Source organism: Solanum stenotomum, chromosome 7 (genome assembly GCF_019186545.1).
Source record: "Solanum stenotomum isolate F172 chromosome 7, ASM1918654v1, whole genome shotgun sequence".
Taxonomy (NCBI): Eukaryota; Viridiplantae; Streptophyta; class Magnoliopsida; order Solanales; family Solanaceae; genus Solanum; species Solanum stenotomum.
This window is the reverse complement of record NC_064288.1, coordinates 56,866,058-56,890,716: the sequence shown is the minus strand read 5'-3', so window position 1 is coordinate 56,890,716 and position 24,659 is coordinate 56,866,058. Positions and strand designations below refer to the sequence as shown.

General features: G+C 28.1%; 3 protein-coding genes and 1 long non-coding RNA gene across 6 annotated transcripts; 3 read left to right on the top strand and 1 right to left on the bottom strand.

Annotated features, from left to right (window-relative positions):
- The first annotated feature begins 1,186 nt into the window (after positions 1 to 1,186).
- LOC125870709 (probable glutathione S-transferase) lies at positions 1,187 to 8,505 on the top strand. Of its 2 annotated transcripts, none has more exons than XM_049551208.1 (2): positions 1,187 to 1,561; positions 1,961 to 2,324. In XM_049551208.1, exons 1-2 carry the CDS (start codon positions 1,253 to 1,255, stop codon positions 2,303 to 2,305), a joined length of 654 nt encoding a protein of 217 aa, XP_049407165.1. In that variant the 5' UTR covers positions 1,187 to 1,252; the 3' UTR covers positions 2,306 to 2,324. The 2 variants fall into 2 exon arrangements, with proteins under 2 accessions (XP_049407165.1, XP_049407164.1); XM_049551207.1 differs by lacking the exon at positions 1,961 to 2,324 and adding an exon at positions 8,000 to 8,505 and having other exon boundaries at positions 1,208 to 1,561.
- On the top strand, positions 4,599 to 5,910 carry LOC125870711 (probable glutathione S-transferase). Its single transcript, XM_049551209.1, has 2 exons — positions 4,599 to 4,963; positions 5,403 to 5,910. The coding sequence occupies exons 1-2, from the start codon at positions 4,655 to 4,657 to the stop codon at positions 5,745 to 5,747; spliced, it is 654 nt and encodes a 217-aa protein (XP_049407166.1). The 5' UTR covers positions 4,599 to 4,654; the 3' UTR covers positions 5,748 to 5,910.
- On the bottom strand, positions 4,706 to 23,109 carry LOC125870723 (uncharacterized). The gene is made up of 2 exons (XR_007446943.1): positions 23,055 to 23,109; positions 4,706 to 4,892 (listed from the first exon to the last, which is right to left on the bottom strand). It is a non-coding gene; the product is annotated as an uncharacterized LOC125870723 (long non-coding RNA).
- LOC125870705 (probable glutathione S-transferase) lies at positions 10,778 to 24,124 on the top strand. 2 transcript variants are annotated; one of them, XM_049551201.1, is made up of 4 exons: positions 10,787 to 10,905; positions 22,479 to 22,640; positions 23,055 to 23,125; positions 23,483 to 24,124. In XM_049551201.1, exons 1-4 carry the CDS (start codon positions 10,830 to 10,832, stop codon positions 23,837 to 23,839), a joined length of 666 nt encoding a protein of 221 aa, XP_049407158.1. In that variant the 5' UTR covers positions 10,787 to 10,829; the 3' UTR covers positions 23,840 to 24,124. The 2 variants fall into 2 exon arrangements, with proteins under 2 accessions (XP_049407159.1, XP_049407158.1); XM_049551202.1 differs by lacking the exons at positions 22,479 to 22,640; positions 23,055 to 23,125; positions 23,483 to 24,124 and adding an exon at positions 11,507 to 12,036 and having other exon boundaries at positions 10,778 to 11,138.
- Positions 24,125 to 24,659: the final 535 nt, after the last annotated feature.

The following is a 24,659-nucleotide window of genomic DNA, read 5'->3' as shown; positions in this document are numbered from 1 at the left end:
TTTATAATATTTTTATGTAACTTTGAAATAATGTACATTACTGGTCACTTTGTCCTAATTTATGTGATATGGATAAAATTACAAAATTAACCCTTTTAAAATGTCTTTCAGATATTTTAAGTTGTTAATTATTATTATTTATAATACTTTTTTGGTAATATTAAAATGATATGTGTTATTTTTCTGTCCCAATATATGTGAGCCTGATAGAATTTTGAGAGTCAACCTATTTTATTATACAACTTTTAAATATTTTAAAGTTTTTTAAGTCATTTGTAAATGATATATGTTGCTTCCTTGATTGAGACTTTTCCATTTGTGAGATATATATATACATCTACTATATAATATATAATATTCAAGAAAGTCTCAATCTTCAATATTATATATTATACTTGGGTATAAAATAGAATTTTAAAAGTCCCACAAGTATAATATATAATATTCAAGATTGGGAAAAGTCTCAATCTTGAATATTATATATTATACTTGGGCCTAAACTCTCTTTTATAATATAGTAGAATATAATATAAAAATAGAAATACATATTCTATATTATTTTAAAAGGGAGTTTATTGTCCAAGTTCTACTATATAATAAATATATTATATAATATTCAAGAAAGTCTCAATCTTGAATATTATATATTATACTTGGGTATAAAGTAGAATTTTAAAAGTCCCACAAGTATAATATATAATATTCAAGATTGGGAAAAGTCCCAATCTTGAATATTATATATTCTACTTGGGCCTAAACTCTCTTTTATAATATAGTAGAATAAAATAGAAAAATAGAAATACATATTCTATATTATTTTAAAAGGGAGTTTATGCCCAAGTTCTACTATATAATAAATATAATATATAATATTCAAGATTGAGAAAAGTTCCAATCTTGAATATTATATATTCTACTTGGGCCTAAACTCTCTTTTATAATATAGTAGAAATATAGTAGAATAGAATACACTATTTATGTATTACGGAGGATTATGTGCTCACTAAATCGCAAGGTTAAAAAATATATGTCATTTTCCCCTTTTATTTTAAGTGTCCATGTGGAGGTTGGAGGAATAATTAGATTACAAAATTAAATAGTCAAACAAGAAACATTATTGCATTTAATTTGGTGAATTGCTAAGAAACTTCCCTCTATAAAAGAAGACCACACCTCAGGCCTCATCACATCCAGATAAAATTAATTCCATCAATTTTAGTAAAGCAAAAACACAATTAACCAAAGTTGAGATATGGCAGATGTTAAGTTGCTTGGTTTATGGTATAGCCCTTTTAGTAAAAGAGTTGAATGGGCTCTAAAGATTAAGGGAATAGAATATGAATATATAGAAGATGATCTACAAAATAAGAGCCTTTTACTTCTTCAATCCAATCCAATTCACAAGAAAGTTCCTGTGCTCATTCATAATGGCAAGTCCATTTGTGAGTCAAGTGTGATTGTTGAATACATTGATGAGACATTTGAAGGCCCTTCCATCTTGCCTAAAGACCCTTATGATCGAGCTTTAGCTCGTTTTTGGGCTAAATTCTTCGAAGATAAGGTATATTGCCTTCAACTTGTAAATAAGCACTTCAACTAAATATAGGCACCTTAACTCGTCTCTACTATGTTAATTGAACTTTCTAACTTATAATATGATCATGATTAGACACCTTCAAAATTTATGTGTCATGTCAGTATAGGGTGTCTAAGAGACACATTAATGGGGAAGAGTTGAAGTGTTTAGTTGTCTATACATCTCAAAGTTAAAGTGCTTATTATCAGATACAATAAAGTTTGAATGTATGTTTATGTATTACTTTTTAAAATCGGACTAAGATGAACATAAATTAAGTAATAAAATATCATATAGTCAACTAATGTACTTCTATTGTTGTATATTCCTATCTTTAATTATACAAAAAAAAAAGTTGAAATTTAAGTACCAATTGTTATGTAGGGGCCATCAATGATGAAAAGTTTATTTCTCAAAGGAGAGGAGCAAGAGAAAGCTAAAGAGGAAGTTTATGAGATGTTGAAAATTCTTGATAATGAGTTAAAGGACAAGAAGTTCTTTGTTGGTGACAAATTTGGATTTGTTGATATTGTTGCAAATGCTGCAGCACTTTGGTTTGGAGTTCTTGAAGAAGTAACTGGGGTTGTTTTGGTGACAAAAGAAAAATTCCCAAATTTTTGTGCTTGGAGAGATGAATACTACATTCAAAACAAGGAATATTTACCTCCAAGAGATGCATTGTTTGCCCATTACCAAGCTTACATTCAACGTGTTGCTGCTTCAAAATAAGGGTCTTTACAAAATTTAAAAGATACTCCCTCCGTCCACAATTAATTGTCATGGTTTCCTTTTTTAGAGTCAAACAATAACAACTTTGACCAACATTTTACGATGTATATTTTCATCATATTGATATGCAAAAAATTACAACTTATAGTACTCTTCGTATAGTTTTTGTATATCTAATTTTTTTTAAAAAAATATCAAATTAACGTAATCTAATTTAACTTTAAAAATTAGTCAAATTGACTTTCAAAAAGCGCAACATGACAAATAAAAGTGAACAGAGGGAGTATAAAGAAGAATTTTGAATCTCAGAAAGGACTTGACCTTTGAAGCCAGCCCAAATCAATATGAGAAAATTAAAAAATTTAGTGCACTCATTTGTAAAAAAATAAAAAAAATTACTTATGCAGTTTTAGAAAGGACTTGACCTTTGAAGCCAGCCCAAATCAATATGAGAAAATTAAAAAATTTAGTGCACTCATTTGTAAAAAAATAAAAAAAATTACTTATGCAATTTTTGAATATCCTTTGTGAAATTTCTGACTCCGCTACTGCACTTCTCCCCTGATCTTCCTCTTGTTTTCAATTATTAATTCTATATTCATGACACCATGTGATGTTTCTCTGGGTAGCCCTATAAATAAATATTGAAAATCATGTTGTTTCTCTCTGGTCTATTTACTCTTCTTGTCTACTTTATTGTATTTCATATTGTTAATTTTTGGCTTCATTTTATAACATACTATTAGCACGAAACTTTAAATTATATCGAGTTAAATTTTAATTTTGCTTATCCACGTAAAAGACAAGATATGTGATCGGCATGTACAATTATGTTTTAGTTAGGCATAATACATAAATATTTTCTTTAATTTAACCTCATTTTATATTGGCATAATACATAAATTGACCCTTCAACTAGGCTTCAACTGTCATATATGTCTTCCAACTTTGAATGTCCACAAGTAGACACTTAAACTTGTATAAAATTGAACAAATAGACATATTAGTTTAACTTGGTGTCCTACGTGGCAATTTTGTGTCTTACGTGGTGTCCTACGTTTATTATGTTATGTAGAACGCATGTGTTTGCTTGTTCAATTTTATACAAGTTTAAGTGTCTACTTGTACACACCCAAAGTAGGAGGATATTGATGCCAACTGAAATCAAGTTAAATGACATATTTATATATTATACCTTTTATATTTATGTCCTTTAATTTTGGGTGCGTACAACGTGTAGGTTATCAAATCTGGCATGCTTAGTTTTACTTTTCAAATTGAAATTTGATATTAGAATTGAATTCAGGAAGAATTTTGGAGGTTCAACTAAATTATTTGTATTCGTTCGAAATTTACTTACTTTAAAATTTGAATTTCCGTTCGAATAAAATTATTTGTCAGAGAAAAGTATTTTAGCTATTCACATGCTAAGAAGTTTCACCTTTGGTGGGTCAGTGACTGTATATTATTTAATTAATATATATCAATTTTCTCATTAAATTGAAAATGAAAGCTAAAATTAATAGGTGACTCGGAATATTAAAAACTCCCTTCATTTTAATTTATTGTCATGTTTTGGCTTATCCAAAATCTAACCATTTAAAAAGTTTTAAATTTTTGTGTTTTTTTAAAAATTAAAAATATGTCAAATATATTAAAATATATCTTTTAACTTTATACTAAAAAAACATGTCAAGTGAATATATGAACTAAAAAATTATCAAAAATATAAAGAAATATCTTTTATAAAATAAATTAGAAATAAAAATAGGACAAATGAATTAAAATACAAGTATCATTGATTTTTCTAGCCACCAGATTTGACCAAAAGGTGGGTGACATGAGCACATAAGTCATCTTTATTATTTTAAATATTACTCACTCCTAAAAAATAGGGAAGATGTTTACTTTCCTCTTTTCTTAATTACTTGTCCATTTTTTTTTTTAGTTATCCTTAATTACTTGTTTATTTTGATAAACTAAAAAAGACTAAAAAAATTTTCTCTATTATATCCTTAATTTATTACTTTAAAAATCTTAAAATTTTAATTCATTCACTTCATAATTAATAAAGGTAAAATAATAAATTCGTTATATCAATTATTATTTTCTTAATTGGTGTGCCACTTCAAAAGTGAATAAATAATTAGGGATAGATGGAATAGTAGTTTATTCAAACAAGTGTCTAGTTAGTCAAATATAATTTTTAATATTAGAAAAATTGAATAGTCAAACAAGAAACTTTAATGTATCCTTATTTTTTCCTCTATAAAAAAAAGACTAGACACCAAGGGAGACCAACCACACATAATTAAGCAAAAAAAAAAAATTGAGAACCAAAGTTGTAAGATGGCAGAAGTGAAGTTGCTTGGTCTAAGTTATAGTCCTTTTAGCCATAGAGTTGAATGGGCTCTAAAAATTAAGGGAGTGAAATATGAATTTATAGAGGAAGACTTACAAAATAAGAGCCCTTTACTTCTTCAATCAAATCCAATTCACAAGAAAATTCCAGTGTTAATTCACAATGGCAAGTGCATTTGTGAGTCTATGGTCATTCTTGAATACATTGATGAGGCATTTGAAGGCCCTTCCATTTTTCCTAAAGACCCTTATGATTGCGCTTTAGCGCGATTCTGGGCTAAATACGTCGAAGATAAGGTATATTATATTGCTTTTAAGTTATTTCGATCGATTGAAAATTTTGTTTTAGTTACATTATTACATATACTTTAGGCCTTATGCTTTTTAATATTATTTTTATAAAATTCGACTTAGACGAACTTCTCGTATAGTCAACAATACTAACATATTTGGGATTGACTAATGTACATGGGGTCGTCTAATAGTTGGTTAGGAAATAAGTTATGTGGGTATTAAATTTTGGATAAGTAATGAATACCATATTTGATAGCTGATTTGGAGGTAAATTATTCATGTATAAAATTAATATGATATTTGATTTGCAATAACTAATACATAACTGTTTTATATACATAGATTCCATCACAACTAATTGATATATTAGTAATATATGTATAACTCTAACCAGCTATCGAAACGAGTCAACGACCCTTATTAAGTTTTGTTTGTTGGGCAGGGGGCAGCAGTGTGGAAAAGTTTCTTTTCGAAAGGAGAGGAACAAGAGAAAGCTAAAGAGGAAGCTTATGAGATGTTGAAAATTCTTGATAATGAGTTCAAGGACAAGAAGTTTTTTGTTGGTGACAAATATGGATTTGCTGATATTGTTGCAAATGGTGCAGCACTTTATTTGGGAATTCTTGAAGAAGTATCTGGAGTTGTTTTGGTAACAAGTGAAAAATTTCCAAATTTTTGTGCTTGGAGAGATGAATATTGCACACAAAACAAGGAATATTTTCCTTCAAGAGATGAATTGCTTATTCGTTACCGAGCCTACATTCAGCCTGTTGATGCTTCAAAATGAGTACACCTCAAGTGAATTTCAAGATATTGTGTGGGAATAAAAACTGAGTTTTTGTGTGTTCAATTGAAATATATTAAAGTTGCATGTTATAAGAATTATCTTTATTTCACTAGTTAATATAAATTTTGGATTCACGTATAAATAAAAGTATTGTTAAGAGAAAGAAAGCTTGATACACTACTTTTGTCCGAATTAAATTATTTATTTTATTTTAACTTGACACAAAATTTTAAAAAGATAATAATTTAATTTTATAATTGAAACCGTAAAAAAAAAAAAAAAAAACTTGATCGTTGAGGCCAGCTCTACCTACACCATAATTGAGTAGAATTGGATCAAGATTTTAAACCCAATCTATGATTGGGACTTATAAGCCCAGCCTTAGTTAACCTGCCACCCTTGTGGCTTGTGTGAGACTGGGTCGAGGCCGGCCCGTGGGCCAAAAGAATTTAAAATGAGGGAAATTAAGTAAGTACTCCATAAATAGTGTGTATAATATAGGGAAATATATAGGAAAAATTACTTAAATACACAACACTTCTTTACCTATTCTCAATGTTTCCCTACTCTTTTACTAAAATACAAAAATCCCTTATTTTCCCCCAATTCAACTTAACCGGATACTTTATTAGTTTAAGTATCCGCCCGTTATTAATTAAAGTATATGCGCTGCTATATTATGCATCCGCCTTTTAATTAAGCATTTGTGCTGCTAACAACTTAATAATTTAAGTATCCGCCCGTTATTAATTAAAGTATCTGCGCTGCTATATTATGCATCCACCCGTTAATTAAGCATCCGTGCTGCTAACAACTTAATAATTTAAGTATCCGCCCGTTATTAATTAAAGTATCCACGCTGCTATATTAAGTATCCACACTGCTATATTATGTATCCGAAAAACACTAAAAAAAGGGATTTTTGGTAATTAATGAAAGAGTAAGGAAAGGACGTAATTTCTTTCTTATACTATGTCATTTGCCTAATTTTTACAAATATATAAACACTACTCATTAGTCAATGATACTGTAAGAGTATGTATAATATATATATATATATATATATATATATATATATGCATTAATTTTATGAAATGATAAATATTAAGAAAGCTCATCTATTTTTAATAACAACGGCATATAAATAGGAATGAGGGGAGTAGTAAATAATGCATATTTATCATTTTCATCAACAAACTGAATTAATAAAACTAATCTAACTTAAATGATTACTTCATGTTTATTGGTCAATTTAATCGATCAAAATAAATTAATTTATATTTATTTATTAAAAAATTGACTATAAGAGAACACTAAATAAGGATACATAATAAACTTACTTAATTTCTTAAGAGATGTGAAAACTAAAATGGTGACATACAAATAACAACGGTGAGAGTAGATGACAAGTATTGTGTAAAATGGTGACTTATATATGTGCCATTTGTTAAACAAAACATATATTTAAGTGTCAAAACAAAATACTTTGGAAACATCAATGCATTAGCTGGATTTTGCTAAGAAACTTCCTTGTTTCTTCCCTATATAAAAGAAGGCACTAGACCACATACAAATTCACTCAATTAGTAAAGCAAAAACATAGTTAGCCAAATTTGAGAGATGGCTAATGTTAAGTTGATTGGTTTATGGTATAGCCCTTTTAGTAAAAGAGTTGAATGGGCTCTAAAGATTAAGGGAGTAGAATATGAATATATAGAAGATGATCTACAAAATAAGAGCCTTTTACTTCTTCAATCTAATCCAATTCACAAGGCAGTTCCTGTGCTCATTCATAATGGCAAGCCCCTTTGTGAGTCAAGTGTGATTCTCGAATACATCGATGAGACATTTGAAGGCCCTTCCCTCTTACCTAAAGACCCTTATGATCGAGCTTTAACTCGTTTTTGGGCTAAGTTCCTTAATGATAAGGTAAATTCGTCTTCATGATATATTAACTTTATTAGGTCTTATCTATGCTTTTTATAATTATATGTAACTAAACAAATCAACTTTGAGTACATACATCTAGACATCTTATCTCGTCTTCATGTCAATTATATTGAACATTCCAACTTATAATATGATCATTTTGACACCTCTAAAATTTATGAATACGTGGATGAGTTGTAGTCTTTAATTGTCAGTTGAGATCAAATTGAATTGTCAGATATATATGCACTTTTCAAAGTTGAATTGCTTACTTACCGATTGAGGTAGAATTTTAATTTAATGTTTGTTTATGTATTATGTAGGGGCTAGCAATAAGGAAAAGTATATTTTTCAAAGGAGAGGAGCAAGAGAAAGGTAAAGAGGAAGTTTATGAGATGTTGAAAGTTCTTGATAATGAGCTCAAGGATAATAAAAAGTACTTTGTTGGTGACAAATTTGGATTTGTTGATATTGTTGCAAATGCTGCAGCACTTTGGCTAGGAGTTCTTGAAGAAGTATCTGGAGTTGTTTTGGTGACAAGAGAAAAATACCCAAATTTTTGTGGTTGGAGAAATGAATATTGCACACAAAACAAGGAATATTTACCTCCCAGAGATGAATTGCTTGCCCATTATCAAGTTTACATTCAACGTGTTGTTGCTTCAAAGTGAGAGAAAAAATTAGAGATGGATTTAGGATGAGTTTTTGTTTAATTCAATTGAAATTGATTTTCGGTTGAACTAGGGATTAGAAAAATAAAATGCATGTTATAATTAGATTTGTCCTTATTTCGGTTAATATAAATAAATCTTGGGTTCACGTATGAATAAAAAGTGTTGTAAGAAAATTTAGTAAGGTCATGAATTATCTTTTGTTGCTGATTTTTTTTTTAAAAAAAATTGGGTATAGGAATTAGGAAGTACGATCCAACCGTTACTAATAATAAAAATTTTAAATAGTTAATCAATTAGCTAGTATTAAGATTTTTAATTCAATTTGGGTGGTTGGTACAGTAATTGTACAGCAAATAATTAATATTCTCATCGATTTGGAAAGAACAAGAACTGACTTGTGAGTTGTGACTCATAATGACTAATGTGAAAGCATTTTCATATTGGCCTTCTATATTTTTAGGGAGTTGAATAGAATCATATATTACTTTGTCTTATTATCATTTGATATAAGAATTTTAAAAGTAAAATATTTTTAAAAAAAATTGCAAATTAAATTTAAATTAAAAATATATCATAATATTTTAATTTTATAGACTTAAATATATTATGTAAAATTAGAATTAAAAAGTCCCCACAGGGGCATCGGATAAAAAATTAGAACTAAAAAATTCTTTTTTTTAAAAAAAAGATAACAATTTTTCTCGACGAATATTTTTAAAAATAAAAAATAAGTTGAAATGGAGTAAGACATTTTGAAGAAGAAGAAGGGGTGACCAGAGGCGAAGTGAGGATTAAGAGTTTGTGGGTTCTAAATTCCGTCAATCAATTTTGTTAGGGGTTCATAAATTAATATACATAAATATTTAATTAATTTTTTAGTACAAATATAGGATCTACAAAAAAGTTATTGGCTTCGTCCGAACCCATGAACCCCCACCTAGCTCCGCCTCTGGGGTGACGTAAGCACATATGTCACCTAGAGAAAAAGGTGATAATATTGATGTGGAACAAACCAACATGAAGAAAATGTTGAGGCAAAACTTAGAGTCAAATTCAAGATTTAAATTATATAAAATTTTAATAATCGTAAATTTAAAATGAAAAAATTTTTTATATTTATTCAAAAAAATCAAACTCCGATATAGAAAGGCAACTAAGCAAAAATATATACTTGAGCTAAATGATGATTAAAATCATCCATTTTAATAAAAGACTATTTCCAGAGTTAAAAAGACACGTTGGACCTTTTTTCCTATATTAGAAATATTCCTCCACGGAAAAAGATATCCAAAAAATCAATAATTGAACCCCAAAATTTAATCCAAACTGACTATGGCACCAATTTAATGTATAGAACTTTAAATTACAACCTCATAAGTATTTAATATTTCCTCACCCTAGTAAATATCATACTCCCTATGTCCCTAATTACTTATCCATTTTTCCTTTTATAGTTGTCTCTAATTACTTGTCCATTTTGACAAATTAAGAAATGACAATTTTTTTTTACCTATTCTACCCTCAATTAAATGACTAATTACTTTGAAAAATGTAGAACTTTTCATCCACTTCATAATTAATAGGGGTAAAATGATAAACTCATTATGTCATTAATTGTTTTCTTAATAGATGTGTCAATTCAAAACTGGACAAGTAACTAGAAACAGAGGGAGTATTCATTAAGAAATTAATAAATATAATATCCATAGTTTATTAAATAACTTTTGAAAACACAGTACTAACAAGATGAGTAGTTAAAAAAAAAACATAGTAGTAATAATTTTATGTCTTGAATCCTAAAACGACGTTTATTTTGAGATAATATTTTTTTTTGCAAAGATATAGCACTTATCTTCACATAGAGGAAATACCAATAAAATATTTCTTACTCCTTAGTCAACATGGAAACATTACTAAATTACAAAACTAAGCTGTCAAAGAAAAATCAACATTATTGCATTTGGTGTATTGCTAGAAACTTCCCCGTTATCAACAGGGGTTTGATAACGTGGGTTGTGGTGCAGTGGTGGAATTGTTTTACCCTTAATCAAAGGTTTTGGGTTTGAGCTCTGGGTATGAAAAAAATCTTAAAATGGGTCTTGCACAGGGGCGGAGGCAGAATATACGAACCCCTTTGGTGGAAAATATTACTATTTATATATGGTTAAAATTATTTTTTAGGTATGTAAAATAGATGTCGAACCCCTTCCACTAGTTCGTGTGTTTACTTCTCAGATTTTGAACCCCCTTATTAGAAATCGTTGCTTCGCCACTGATTCTGCAGAACGCAATCCAAATTTAATCGAAACTCTAATGTGGACTCCAGACACCGGGTGAGAAACCAAAAAAAAAAAAAAAAGCCTTCCCTGCTTTTACCTCTATAAAACAAGGCAACACCTCAAGGGAGAACAACCACATAACAATTCCCTCAAATATTATAGTAAAGATAAAAAAAAAGAAAGTTAACCAAAGTTGAGAGATGGTAGATGTTAAGTTACTTGGTTTATGGTATAGCCCTTTTAGTCATAGAGTTGAGTGGGCTCTCAAGATTAAGGGTGTGGAATATGAATATATAGAAGATGATCTACATAATAAGAGCTCTCTACTTCTTGAATCCAACCCAATTCACAAAAAAGTTCCAGTACTAATTCACAATGGCAAGCCTATTTGTGAGTCCATGGTAATTGTTGAATACATTGATGAGACTTTTGAAGGCCCTTCCATCTTGCCTAAAGACCCTTATGATCGAGCTATTGCTCGTTTTTGGGCTAAGTTCCTTGATGATAAGGTATATTCTTTTTAGTACTTCCTTCGTTTCAATTTATTAGTGGCCATTACTATTAAGACAGTCAAAAAAAAAATTCTCTCATTTCTTTTTATGTAGTTTCTGAATATATAATTTTTTTCAAGTCAAATAAACTGATACAGATAATATGTTTCTTAATTTTTTTTTTATCCTGACATAGGTTTATATAAGAGTAGAAAATATAGACAAATTTTATAACTTTTATAATAATATTAGACTGAGACAAGCTTAATTAAAGTATTGCAATCACTCAATCAGCAAAAATTCATATATTTAATTACAATATATTTAAGACTGATGCGTAGTTATTATTATTATTTTATACAAATTAAATTTCGATTGTGGTCCAGATGGCACCACTAGGGAAAAGTTTCTTTTTGAAAGGAGAGGAACAAGAGAAGGCTAAAGAGGAAGCTTATGAGATATTGAAAATTCTTGATAATGAGTTAAAGGACAAGAAGTTGTTTGTTGGTGACAAATTTGGATTTGCTGATATTGCTGCTAATTTTATGGGAATTTGGGTTGGAGTTTTTGAAGAAGCCTCTGGAGTTGTTTTGGTTACAAGTGAAAAATTCTCAAATTTATGTGCTTGGAGAGATGAATACATTAATTGTAGCGAAAACAAGGAATATTTACCTCCAAGAAATGAATTACTTGCTCATTTCCAAGCTCGCTTTCAAGCTGCTCCGAAATGAACACTTCTACGTAGAATAATTAATAAATAAAACAATAATTTTACTGAAACATTTTATATTTGGAAGGAAGTAGAAAATATTACATTCTCGTATTTTGTTATATAATTGTACTAGATATATTATTATTGTTATGTCGCTTTCTTTTCTTCCTTTTTTAATAGAAGTGGTGTTATTATTGCTGGTTAGTCAAGCATTATACAATAATTATTCAGGTGATTATTTTTTTTCATCGAATTGACTAAAGAAAAAAAGAATTGTTGGCTGGTTAGTCAAGCATTATACAATATATTTAGGAAAAAGAAAAATTAATAGAAAAAGCAAACAGCAACATTTGACGAAAATGTGGGTGACATGAGCACGTAAGTCATCTAATTGGGAGGCTTCTCATGTTAAGCATGGCCCCAAGCATCATCACTCTTTATTATTCAAATTATTTCCTTATTTTTTTACTTTTTCAAATTAATGAATGAATACCAGACAGAATTTTTAAATGAAAGAGAGAATGTACATTTATCATCAGAAATTAATTGAGATGGTTTGCTAATTATTGTGTGATACTCCTGGTATAGATAGGAAACTCACATTCTTAATAGTTCAAATTAGGGGTGGATATAAATACAGAAATATCAAAACTGGATTAAACCAAACTAATTCGGTTTTTCGATTTCGATGCTTTGGTATTTCAGTTTTGGTTCTTCGGTTGGTTTTTCGGTTCAATTTCGATGTTATTTTTTCAGAAGTTCAGTTTGAACTTAAGAACCAATCTTTTATTAAAATTTTTTTTTATATATATATGCATTTCCTTAACCAAGAAAAAAAGTTTAACTAGCAATTAAATCATTCATAAACAAATCAAAGCTTTTACATATCACTTAACATGGTTTTAAGTTTTTAAGTACTTTATACTTTGATTTGATCCTCATTTTGTTTTTTCATTTGCATCAAAAAATCATTTTAAAAACACTGAACCAAATCAAATCGTAGTTGAAAAAATCAAACCGAACCTAACTAATTTGATTCAACGTCCCGTGCCTATATTTTCAAAACAGAACGCATACCCCTTGTTCAAATATGAAACTCAATAAACTAGAATCATTTAAATGTATTTTTGACTCTTTTAAATCTAAACTTTACCTTAACACTCTTTTAAATAACTCTCAAAAGTTCTGTGATAATTAATGTTAACAATATACAATACAAACAATGACAACATTATTGGATGCATTCAATAAAGTTTATTTTCAACTATATATATCTGGTCAATGTAGAAACATTCTTAAATTACAAATACTAAATTGTCAAAGAAGAAACCTTTATTACATTTTCTTGATTGCTAAGGAACTTCCCTATTTTTTCCTCTATAAAAGAAGACTAGACATGATCAAGGGTGAACAACACATAAAAATTAGTAAATATAACAAATAGTTAACCAAAGTTGAGAGATGGCAGATGTTAAGTTTCTTGGTCTATGGTATANATAACACTCTTAAAAAGAAATTATTATTTTTTAAAATGAATTATTTTTTGTTAATTTTTAATTTTTTTAACTAAAATTAACTGACACGTGTCGATTTAAAATAAGAAGTTGCATTTGAAGAATATATATAAAATAAAGAAATCATAAAAATAGTATTTCGTGTTAAAATGGAACAGAAAAAATGGAGTTCAAGGGTTAAAATGGAACAAGGCTAAGTTGGAGTGCCAAAATGAAAAATTGGGCCAAGTTTGAGGGGCTGTGTATGTGTTTGGCCTTATTATTCAAATTATTTCCTTATTTTTTTACTTTTTCAAATCAATCAATCAATCAATATATATATATATAAAGCTGGAAAAAGAAGAGCTGATGTGGCATGCTTCATTGGCCTCAATTACTATTTATTTATTTTCTTAAAAAAAATTCTTTTATTTTTTGTTCAAAAAAACTTTTTAAACATTTACTTTCTGTCCTTATTATTAACAGTTACTCTCTTTCCTTACTATTTGCATTTTTACATTTACTTTTACTATCAAAATAAATTATGTAACAGCTAAGAACATAGTGGTGCATTTAGTATAATCATAACACGTAGTAATTTCTCCAATTAAATTTAGGACGTTTTCCTAATCCACATAACTGATTTTCTACAAATTAGCACTAATTAGAAAAGTTTAATTTTTTTAGTAATTGCAACATTAATGATGATATTTAATTTTTAATAGCTATTTAAACTCTGTTAATCCCCACTATTTTCCTAAGCGTATTCTCTCTACAGCTAATTAAATTCCTTTTAAGGCTTAAAGGTACATATTCATTCTCTATCTCATCAACAACTTTCCTCTTTCATTTCACATATGTAATCAGTTGCTAGGCTCCTTGATCTCTCTTCCTTTTTGAGATTATCTCTAACTACAGATGTCAAATTGTGGAGTGGTATTCGGCAAAAAGTTTATATTTATACTACGTTATTGGCAAATAATAACTTATTGCTTTATATTCTATGCATAATTGTATTGTTAGATTATTATTTTGAGTGTTTTGAGCTTATTATGAATTTTATGTGTGTAGAAAATGTATCAAATGAACATGATCGAAAAAAGAGGTGATTCTGGCTCCTTTTGAAACAAAGGAATAACGATTGAAGGATAACTAGGTCCTTGCCTCGCGAAACACACGTGAAGAAAAAAAACAAGAGATTTTAAAGTTGATTGGACTTGCCACTGATCCTCTTGAAGTATAAGCCAAAAAAAATTATCTCAATGAATTTGGATTAATGATTTGATTCATAATGAGGAAAGAACATGTGAATTTTGATCCATTTTTTGATTTAGTATATGTATCAATTATTTGTTAATATATATGGCTTCCAAATTCCAACTATTATAGTCTCCTTGTGAATTATCATTATTTTATTTATTTAAAAATTTTCATCATTGAAATGATCTAATTGTCCATTCTTCATAAATATAATAGAAATTTGTTTCATTGAGAAATGCGTATATTTACAAATTATACTAAGAATGTCTAAGAATTTTCTTCTATTATTTGAATTAATAAAATTGTTCCAATTCATATAAATGTTGAAATAGTATGAGGATTTTGAGAAAAGTGTTAAGAGGAAGCAGTCAAGAAAATTTTGAAAGCAATTAGAGAAGGGGTACATTACTTATGGCTAAAAAGTTTTCTTACTGAACAAGTTGAGGTTTATAAAATTCCGTGGCATTGTTCTTCATCAATACATTTTTAACCATTTTAAATTTTCGGATTATAAATAATTAGTAGAGAATAAATATTTCATATTTTGAATATTTTACAAAATTACATTTAATTTTTTTTTTCCTTTTACTTTGTAATCTATAGTTTTTTTACATAAGATATGGGTTATGTTAACAAATATTTTTTAATGTTAGAATATCTACTTTTAAATTTAAAATTAGAGAATTTTGTAATTGCAAATTTAAAAAAATCTAAGCTATGAACTTAATTAATTATAAAATAGGCGATATGCAAAGTTTTTGAACTAATTTGAGAAAATAATTAAATTTGTATGCATAAATACATGAAGATTTCATCCATTAATCCATATTATATCTTGGATAAATTTGTAACGAGGTCATATCATATTCCTATTGTACTATTCCTATTATCTATTTTTCACTTTTTAAAATCTTTTTCTCTCTTTTTAATTCGTTCTTTCTTAAGAGTCAAATGATACAAATTTCGATCAAAATTTCGTTAATATATATCTTCTTACTCATATTGATAAATACATGAGTAAAATTATAATTTATAGTACTTTTCATATATAAGCTTAGAGTTACTAAACAAGTTGAGGCTTATAAAATTCCATGACATTGTTCTTCATCAATACATTTTTAACCATTTTAAATTTTACGAATTATAAATTAGTAGAGGATAAATATTTCATATTTTGAATATTTTACAAAATTAGATTTAATTTTTTTTCCTTTTACTTTGTAATCTATAGTTTTTTTTACATAAGATATGGATTATATTAACAAATATTTTTTAATGTTAGAATATCTACTTTTAAATTTAAAATTAGAGAATTTTGTAATTGCAAATTTTAAAAAACTAAGCTATGAACTTAATCCATTAATCCATATTATATCTTGGATAAATTTGTAACAAGGTCATATCATATTCCTATTATCTAATTTTTCACTTTTTAAAATTGTTTTCTCTCTTTTTAATTCGTTCTTTCTTAAGAGTCAAATGATATAAATTTCGATCAAAATTTAGTTAATATATAACTTTTTACTCATATTGATAAATACATGAGTAAAATTATAATTTATAATACTTTTCATATATAAGCTTAGAGAAAGACATTGTTAGTTGACTTAATTTTGGACATAGGATAATAACTAAGAAAAGAATTTTAAATACTTATAATTAAATAAAAGAAAAATATTATTTCAAAATTTTAATCTTATAATCAAAAGAAATTGTAGTAAATACCTTTTAAGTTTTAACCGTCTAATTGAAGAGGAGCGATTCCATTGTAGTGGATTCTTATATTTCTTTTTTTGCTTTATATGTTTAGTTTCATTTATTTTTTATTGTTTTATTCTTAGTGAAGGAAATTTTTGGAAAAAAATATGTCATATATCTGATGAAAGAAACAAACCTACTACTATTAGAATCACATATGTTGTATTTAAAAATGAAAATGTTTTTATATACCATTTATCTAACTCTAATTTTAATAACAAAATTATATAAAAAAAAAATTCATAAATATTTTTAACTATTTTTTATGCATAGACATGAAAAGTTTTATCATATTTGTTTCACAAAATTTGTACTTTAGAAATATTTTCTAAATTGATTAATTTACCGCGCGAAACGCGGATATGTTTCCTAGTTAATGAATGAATACCAGACAAAATTTTTAAATGAAAGAGAGAATGTACATTTATTATCAGAAATTAATCGAGATGGTTTGCTAATTATTGTGTGATACTCTTGGTATAGATAGGAAACTCACATTTTTAATAGTTCAAATTAGGGGTGGATATAAATACAGAAATATCAAAACTAGATTAAACCAAACTAATTCAGTTTTTCGATTTCGATTCTTTGGTATTTCAGTTTTGGTTCTTCGGTTGGTTTTTCGGTTCGATTTCGATGTTATTTTTTCAAAAAGTTCAGTTCGAACCGAAGAACCAATCTTTTATTAAAAAAATTATATATATATATGCATTTCCTTAACCAAGAACAAAAGTTTAACTAGCAATTAAACCATTCATAAACAAATTAAAGCTTTTACGTATCACTTAACATGGTTTTAAGTTTTTAAGTATTTTATACTTTGATTTGATCCTTATTTTGTTTTTTCATTTGCATGAAAAAATCATTTTAAAAACACCAAACCAAATCAAATCGAAGTTGAAAAAATCAAACCGAACCGAACTAATTTGATTCAACGTCCCGTGCCTATTTTTTCAGAACAGAACGCCTACCCCTTGTTCAAATATGTATTTTTGACTTTTAAATCTAAATTTGATCTTAGCACTCTTTTAAATAACTCTCAAAAGATCTGTGATAATGTTAACAATATAAAATACAAACAATGACAACATTATTGGATACATTCAATAAAGTTTATTTTCAACTATATATATCTGGACAATGTAGAAACATTCTTAAATTACAAATACTAAATTGTCAAAGAAGAAACCTTTATTACATTTTCTTGATTGCTAAGGAACTTCCCTATTTTTTCCTCTATAAAAGAAGACTAGACATCAAGGGTGAACAACACATAAAAATTAGTAAATATAACAAATAGTTAACCAAAGTTGAGAGATGGCAGATGTTAAGTTTCTTGGTCTATGGTATAGCCCTTTTAGTCATAGAGTTGAATGGGCTCTCAAGATTAAGGGAGTTGAATATGAATTTATAGAACAAGATTTACAAAATAAGAGCCCTTTGCTACTTGAATCCAATCCAATTCACAAAAAAATCCCAGTGTTAATTCACAATGGCAAGTCCATTTGTGAGTCAATGGTAATTGTTGAATACATTGATGAGACATTTGAAGGCCCTTCCATCTTGCCTAAAGACCCTTATGATCGAGCTTTAGCTCATTTTTGGGTTAAGTTCCTTGAAGATCAGGTATGTTTATTTATGTGTCATGTTATACAAGAATCCTTTTTATCTTATTGTAGATGTATATGCCAATAACAACACGATCAGTGAAGATTCTGTTAGGGTTTTGTCCTGATTTTCTTACCATAATTTAAGATTTATTTTTCCTTAAAGAAAAAACAAAACATTACCATAAATGTTTTTACTTTTCTTGAAAGGAAAATATAATATTATTTTATATTTGGCTTATTCTCTCCTTTTAGGACTCTTTTTCTAGTAAGAAAAGGTTTTAGGACTCTATAAATACAGGTTTGTTTCTTCTAACACAACAACAATAACATTCATAATGTAGTCGTTTAAGAGTCTTGTTTATGGGGAGATTTATTCTCTCTAAAGTTTCAATGTTTTTCTTTATATTAGTTTTGATATAATAATATTTTGATTTTTAGTAAAAGTTTTTGTTATCTGATTTATCAACTATATGATTTGCAAATTGTAAGCTTCCGCATGACGCCCAATCACCGTTCAGAACCCAACAAATGGTATCAGAGCACATGGTCCAACGATCCCATGGTCCGATGATCCTATGGTTCAACAAGATTGAAGAAAGGTTCAAGTGGTATCAGAGCACATGGTTCAAAGATCCGACGGTCCTATGGTTCAATGAGGTTGAAGAAAGGCTCAAGATGGTTTCAAATCAATTTGTAATCAACGTGATGATAATGAAGATTTTTGTGCTACTACATGTGGAGAAAAATTCAAATATATTTTCAATAATATCCTGCTGCTCCATCATTTAAAACAAAATCAATTTTCAACTCATGCTTATTTTAGAGCATGGGCTTCAACTTTCAATCCCTGCAAACTTTAATGCTCGGGCTCCACTTTTAACTCATGTATATTTATTTTTAACGCATGAGCTCCACTTTTAACTCATGCATCTTATTTTTAANTGGAAATAGTATTGGGCTGCTGAAAAGTGGCCCAAACTTTGGTCTTAAAATGGTTTTAAGGTGAGGTTAAAGATGGGTTCGATCTTGGAGTTTAAGAAATAGCCGAATTGAGTTAAATTAACAAATTCGGCTAAATCCTAAGTGAGATGGATTAACATTAATTAATTAACGAGCTTCTAAATTTTGACGAAATAGAATAATTAATTTAATTGCAAACCAATAATTTAAAACTATAACCATAACTTGAACTAGACTAATTTTGTAAAATATTTAAAATAACATTTTTTTGTGAGACGATTTTCGAGTATCCATAAAATATACTAATTATATATAAAATTACATGAAATATATTTATCATTCAAAGTACTATAAAAATCGACTGAAACTATTTACAATAACCTTGAAACTATTTTGAATTATATAAAGCTAATTATTCTAAATCGTTTGAAAAATTAAGAAGCTAGAAGATCAATTACTATCGGGGAGGGTCAAAATTGGGTGTCAACATCCTTAAGGAAATTATTCCCCTCTAGTATCCGAGGTTTGATTTGGAATATGTCCTCTCAGGATAGAATGATCTCAATCACCAGTGTATTGATACTCAAAACGCTGATGTCAGCGAGCCACTCAACAGCAGTAAAGTACACTTAGAATACTAGATTTAGTAGTAGAAGAAGTCCAGAAAAATTCTATTTATAAAATGAGAGGAAATTCCTCAATTTATAGAAAACGAAGGGTAGTGTGAAAAGGTTCTTATTGTACCTTACCGGAAAGGTCACAAACCTTTGGAAAAGTCACAATCTTTCGGAAAGGTCACCACCTTTCATAAAAGTCATAACTTTTCATAAAAGTCGCAACTTTTCATAAAAGTAACAACTTTTCATAAAAGTTGCAACTTTTCATCAAAGTCACAACTCTTCATAAAAGTCGCAACTCTTCATTTTCCATTCACACCTTTTAAAACCCAACATGTTGTTAATTTGATATTAGTAATGATGGTATTAGTGATGTTTGCGTTAGTTATATTACGATTATGTTTTATCCAATGTTTGATTTGGTGTATTAAAAATAATATACATTGCATAATTTTTAAAATATTATTTGTTTACAAAAATAGCCTCAACAAATACAGTGGAAAAAATGTGGAAAAGGTTTTGATGAACAATTTTTTCTTTAATTAGCACGCATTACCCTTGTTAATACCATAATTCTCCATGTATTAATTATACGTAACATGATACCAAATAAAGTGTGTGTATGTCTATGTAGAGAGAAAGCGCGTGAGAGAGAAAGAGAGAGATTGAAAAAGTGTACCAAATAGAATATTATTAATATATAAAGCTGATTCATGCATTATTTTTTTTAATATGTCCAATCAAACAATTCAAAGTGTCTTTTATTAGAGTAAACAACACAAATTTCACTACTTTGGGAACTATTTACTTCCCTTCACGTTAGTTTTCAATACTATGTTTCTTACCATATTTCGTGGGTTGGATACATGTATCTAACTCTTCGAGATACATAATTACGTGTATATAAATATGGAATATTGTAACTGAAAAACATCAATTTTGGAGTAATTCATCCATTTTCCCCTGAAATTTCTTTTCAAAAATTACAAATTTATCCTCCTCTCCCCTTTGTCTCTCTCTTCTTCCGCTAGAGACCGTCGTCTTCGATGAAAATTTCACCAAATATAAATATGGATGTATCTATCGATAATGATGTTCTTTCTCCCAGCCATGCATCTGTTGGCCATGGCGTTTTGGAGTTGATTATTTATCAAATGTGAGAGGAGAGATAGTGAGCCTATTTGGAGTGAAAAGTAAATTCACAAGGCGATTAAGTGGTTAAGACTCTATTTTAAATTTGATACATAATTAATAAATAATGAGATAATAGATAATTATTTGAAAGTATAAATTGAATTAATTGATATGAGATGAATATATGCTTAATTAGGTATTTTACCCTTTTATTACTGTTTGGTTGGTTGGTTAGTGATTGTACACCAACTAATTAAGTACTTTATTAATTTTTTTCATTGAAGGAAAGAGCAAGAAATGACTTAGTGACTCACAATTTGATTATATTGGTCTTTTATATTTGTGGGGACTAAAATAATATACGAGAGTTTGACTAAAAGGTGGTTGCATAAGCACATAGATCATATTTTTTTTAATTTCTAGCTAGTTTAGATCGAAATGAAATTCCTCAAGTAACGTAGGATGATTTTTAATTTTATGGCTAGTGGTTAATGGAATTCCCCAAGTTTCAAACTTACTATATTCATATAAATTATGCCTCATATATTTATAAATATCACATTCGTAAAATTCACTAAAATAAATTATATAATTGATAAAATAGCAAGCAATGAAATCACAATTTTTTAGTCTAAATACAAATAAAATATATAGCTTCAAAGATAAGTTTTTCAACAGAGATGAATTCTCTCCCACTTATATTATTCATGCTCAATAGAGAAAGCTAGTTTAGCCTAACTTCGTCTTGTGTAGTTTTTTTTTTTTTTTTCTTATTTGATATTCAATATTTACATTCAAATTTAATTAAATCAGAATTCGCATAAAAAAAATTCCACATTATCTCATGTAAATGTGTTACTATTTTGTTGCTTGGTCAGTGCTAGTTACAATAAAGAATCTATGAATTTTCCCATTGAATTGTGTGAAAGAACTTTTATATTTTAGGTAGCAGAAACACATTAATCAAACTCAAGAATTTGAATATTAAAAAAATATCGTTCTAGAAAGTACAGAGCAAATTGAAGTTAAGAAGGCTTTTGTCAAGGATGGTTTAAAGACAATATCTTATTATTTATATCGTTTGCATTTTTCCTTTTTAGAAATTGATAAAGATATGTCGTGCAATTTGAATATGATATATCTTCCTTTAATTAGTTTGTTGTATTGACAATAAAATTTTATAAAATGAAAGTAAAAGAAAAAAAGAGTCAGTGACATAAGCACATAAGTCATTGTTCTCACCACCTATTAAGATATAGTCAAAACTATGGATTTTTTTTATGAAGCATAACATGGTTGATACATTTCTAAGCATAAAAAGTCTCACATTAAGGGATAATCTGATCCTCAACATAGGCGACTTCATATTCAGCGCAGCATACTTAAACCGAAAAGTTCTAATTAAAGATATACATATCATTTTATCATGACCTTCTATATTATTATATAATGAATATATATAACCTTCAACAACTCATATTTCTTGAATTATATTTAATTGAGACTAAGTCGTCGGTCAGCATGGAGACATAAAAATATTAGACAACTAAATTGTTGATCAAGAAACATTGTACTACTTTCTTGGTTGTATTTTAATTTAATTATAAAATAAACATATATTATATTTTAAACAATTTCCCCGTCTATAAAAGAAGACAAGAAATCAAGAACAAAAAAATCCAACTCATACATAGAGGAAATATTAGTAAAAGCCAAAGAAACTTAATTAAGTTGTGAGATGGTAGGAGTGAAGTTGCTAGGTGTTTCATTGAGCCCTTTTAGTCGTAGAGTTGAATGGGCTCTCAAGATTAAAGGTGTTGAATATGAATTTGTTGAAGAAGATTTACAAAACAAAAGTCCTCTTCTTCTTGAATATAATCCAATTCACAAGAAAATCCCAGTGCTAATTCACAATGGCAAGCCAATTTGTGAGTCTATGGTGATTGTTGAATACATTGATGAGACATTTGAAGGACCTTCCATCTTGCCTAAAGACCCTTATGATTGAGCTATAGCTCGTTTTTGGGCTAAGTTCTTTGATGATAAGGTAAATTATTTTCGATCTAAGTTATATATACTCCAAAACTTAAATACTCTATATGTCTCAATTTATATGACATACATCTGGTTTCATTTTTATCACGATTATTCGTATACCTCTTCAATATTTTAAATTGCTAATTTTTGTGATTTATTAAATATGCATGTTATTTTTTACAAACGTGAATACACAATCAAAATAAAAAAGTTTGACTCTCGAAATTTAAACTATGTCATACAAATTGAGACAATGNCAATTCACAAGAAAATCCCAGTGCTAATTCACAATGGCAAGCCAATTTGTGAGTCTATGGTGATTGTTGAATACATTGATGAAACATTTGAAGGACCTTCCATCTTGCCTAAAGACCCTTATGATCGAGCTATAGCTCGTTTTTGGGCTAAGTTCTTTGATGATAAGGTAAATTCTTTTCGTTTTGAGTTTATATACACTCTAAAACCTAAATAGTACTCCATCTGTTTCAATTTATATGGCATAAATTTGATTTCATTTTTACCGTGATTAATCATATGCATCTTCAATATTTTAAATTGCTAATTCTTGTGATTCACTAAATATGTATGTTATTTTTCGCAAACCTTAAAAGATAACATGTCTTGAATGTAACTTTCGAAATTTAAACTATGTCATACAAATTGAAATAGTGGGAGTACATTTTAAATACTCCCTCCATCCCGAATTGACTGCGCAATTTTTTTTATGTATTTTAAATTATTAATTATTATGACTTACAGTAATTTTTACCTAATTTTGCAGTGCATGCCAGTAGTGGGGAAAGCTATATTTGGCAGTGGAGAGGAGTCAGACAAAGCTAAAGAGGAATTGGGTGATTTAATAAAGATTCTTGAAAATGAGCTAAAAGACAAGAAGTACTTTGTTGGTGACAAATTTGGATTTGCTGATATGGCTGGAAATTTGATGGCATATTGGATGGGAATTGTTGAAGAAGCATCTGGTAATATTTTTGTGACAAATGAAAAGTTTTCAATATTTTGTAATTGGAGAAATGAGTACATTAATTGTAGCACAATCAAAGAATATTTACCTCCAAGAGATGCAATACTTGCACATTTCAAAGATCGTTTTGAGGCAGCAGCAGCTGCCCAAAAATAAAAACTATCTACTTAGTGAATTTTTTGAGTTTTTATTTTGTGTGGCAATAAAACTACCTTATGTTAGTAGGTAGTATGTTGTTGTTTTTTGAAAGTTTGTGAGTGCATGTGAGTCATCTTATTGTATTTACCTTTCCCAAGTAGTTGAGTTTGGAAACAAAAGATGGTTGAGTGGACTCCTAATTAATAGAGTATTAATCCGTTATCTTTGCATTAATTATATTAAAATTATTTTTTGTGCAATAAATATTTGATTTAATATATTAAAAATAATATTGTTGGGAAAGGTTTGAAGGGTAACTATGTCTTTGATTATGCTATTAGTTATATATACTTTAATACCATGAGAGAAATAATGAAAAAACACTCCTAAACTTGACGCTAATTATTAATTTCGTCCCTAAACTATTAACACCTAAAAAACACTAACTAAACTTAGATATACCCCTAATCTGCCACATGACATAGTAAGTGGTTTCAAACTCTTATAGGAGTATGTAGCTCTTAATAAAAAGTCGAATGGAGTGTTGGAAACACTTCTAAACTTGGAGAGAATTTAGAGGTGTATTTCACTCATATTGCAAGATTAGAGATGTATTTAAGTTCGATTAGTTAATTAAATGGGTGTTTTTAATAGTCCATGGATGAAAGTAAAAATTTGTGTTGAGTTTAAATGTGTTTTCAATACTTCTCTCTAATATTAAATAAAGTATATAACTAATAAAAGCATTAATTATACATAAATCGAAAAACAATACAAAATAAAATATTAGTAATACATGAAACTACTACATATACATTAGTTTTTCTAATACATCTGA

Excerpts from the sequence above, each read along its gene's own strand:
- LOC125870709 (XM_049551207.1), top strand. The coding sequence starts at position 1,253 with ATGGCAGATGTTAAGTTGCTTGGTTTATGGTATAGCCCTTTTAGTAAA. Across the intron at positions 1,562-7,999 it reads CTAAATTCTTCGAAGATAAG|GGGCTAGCAATAAGGAAAAG; the intron begins GTATATTGCCTT and ends TGTATTATGTAG.
- LOC125870711 (XM_049551209.1), top strand. The coding sequence starts at position 4,655 with ATGGCAGAAGTGAAGTTGCTTGGTCTAAGTTATAGTCCTTTTAGCCAT. Across the intron at positions 4,964-5,402 it reads CTAAATACGTCGAAGATAAG|GGGGCAGCAGTGTGGAAAAG; the intron begins GTATATTATATT and ends TTTGTTGGGCAG.
- LOC125870705 (XM_049551201.1), top strand. The coding sequence starts at position 10,830 with ATGGTAGATGTTAAGTTACTTGGTTTATGGTATAGCCCTTTTAGTCAT. Across the intron at positions 10,906-22,478 it reads GTGGGCTCTCAAGATTAAGG|GTGTTGAATATGAATTTGTT; the intron begins GTGTGGAATATG and ends TCAAGATTAAAG. Across the intron at positions 22,641-23,054 it reads TGATGAGACATTTGAAGGAC|CTTCCATCTTGCCTAAAGAC; the intron begins CTTCCATCTTGC and ends CATTTGAAGGAC.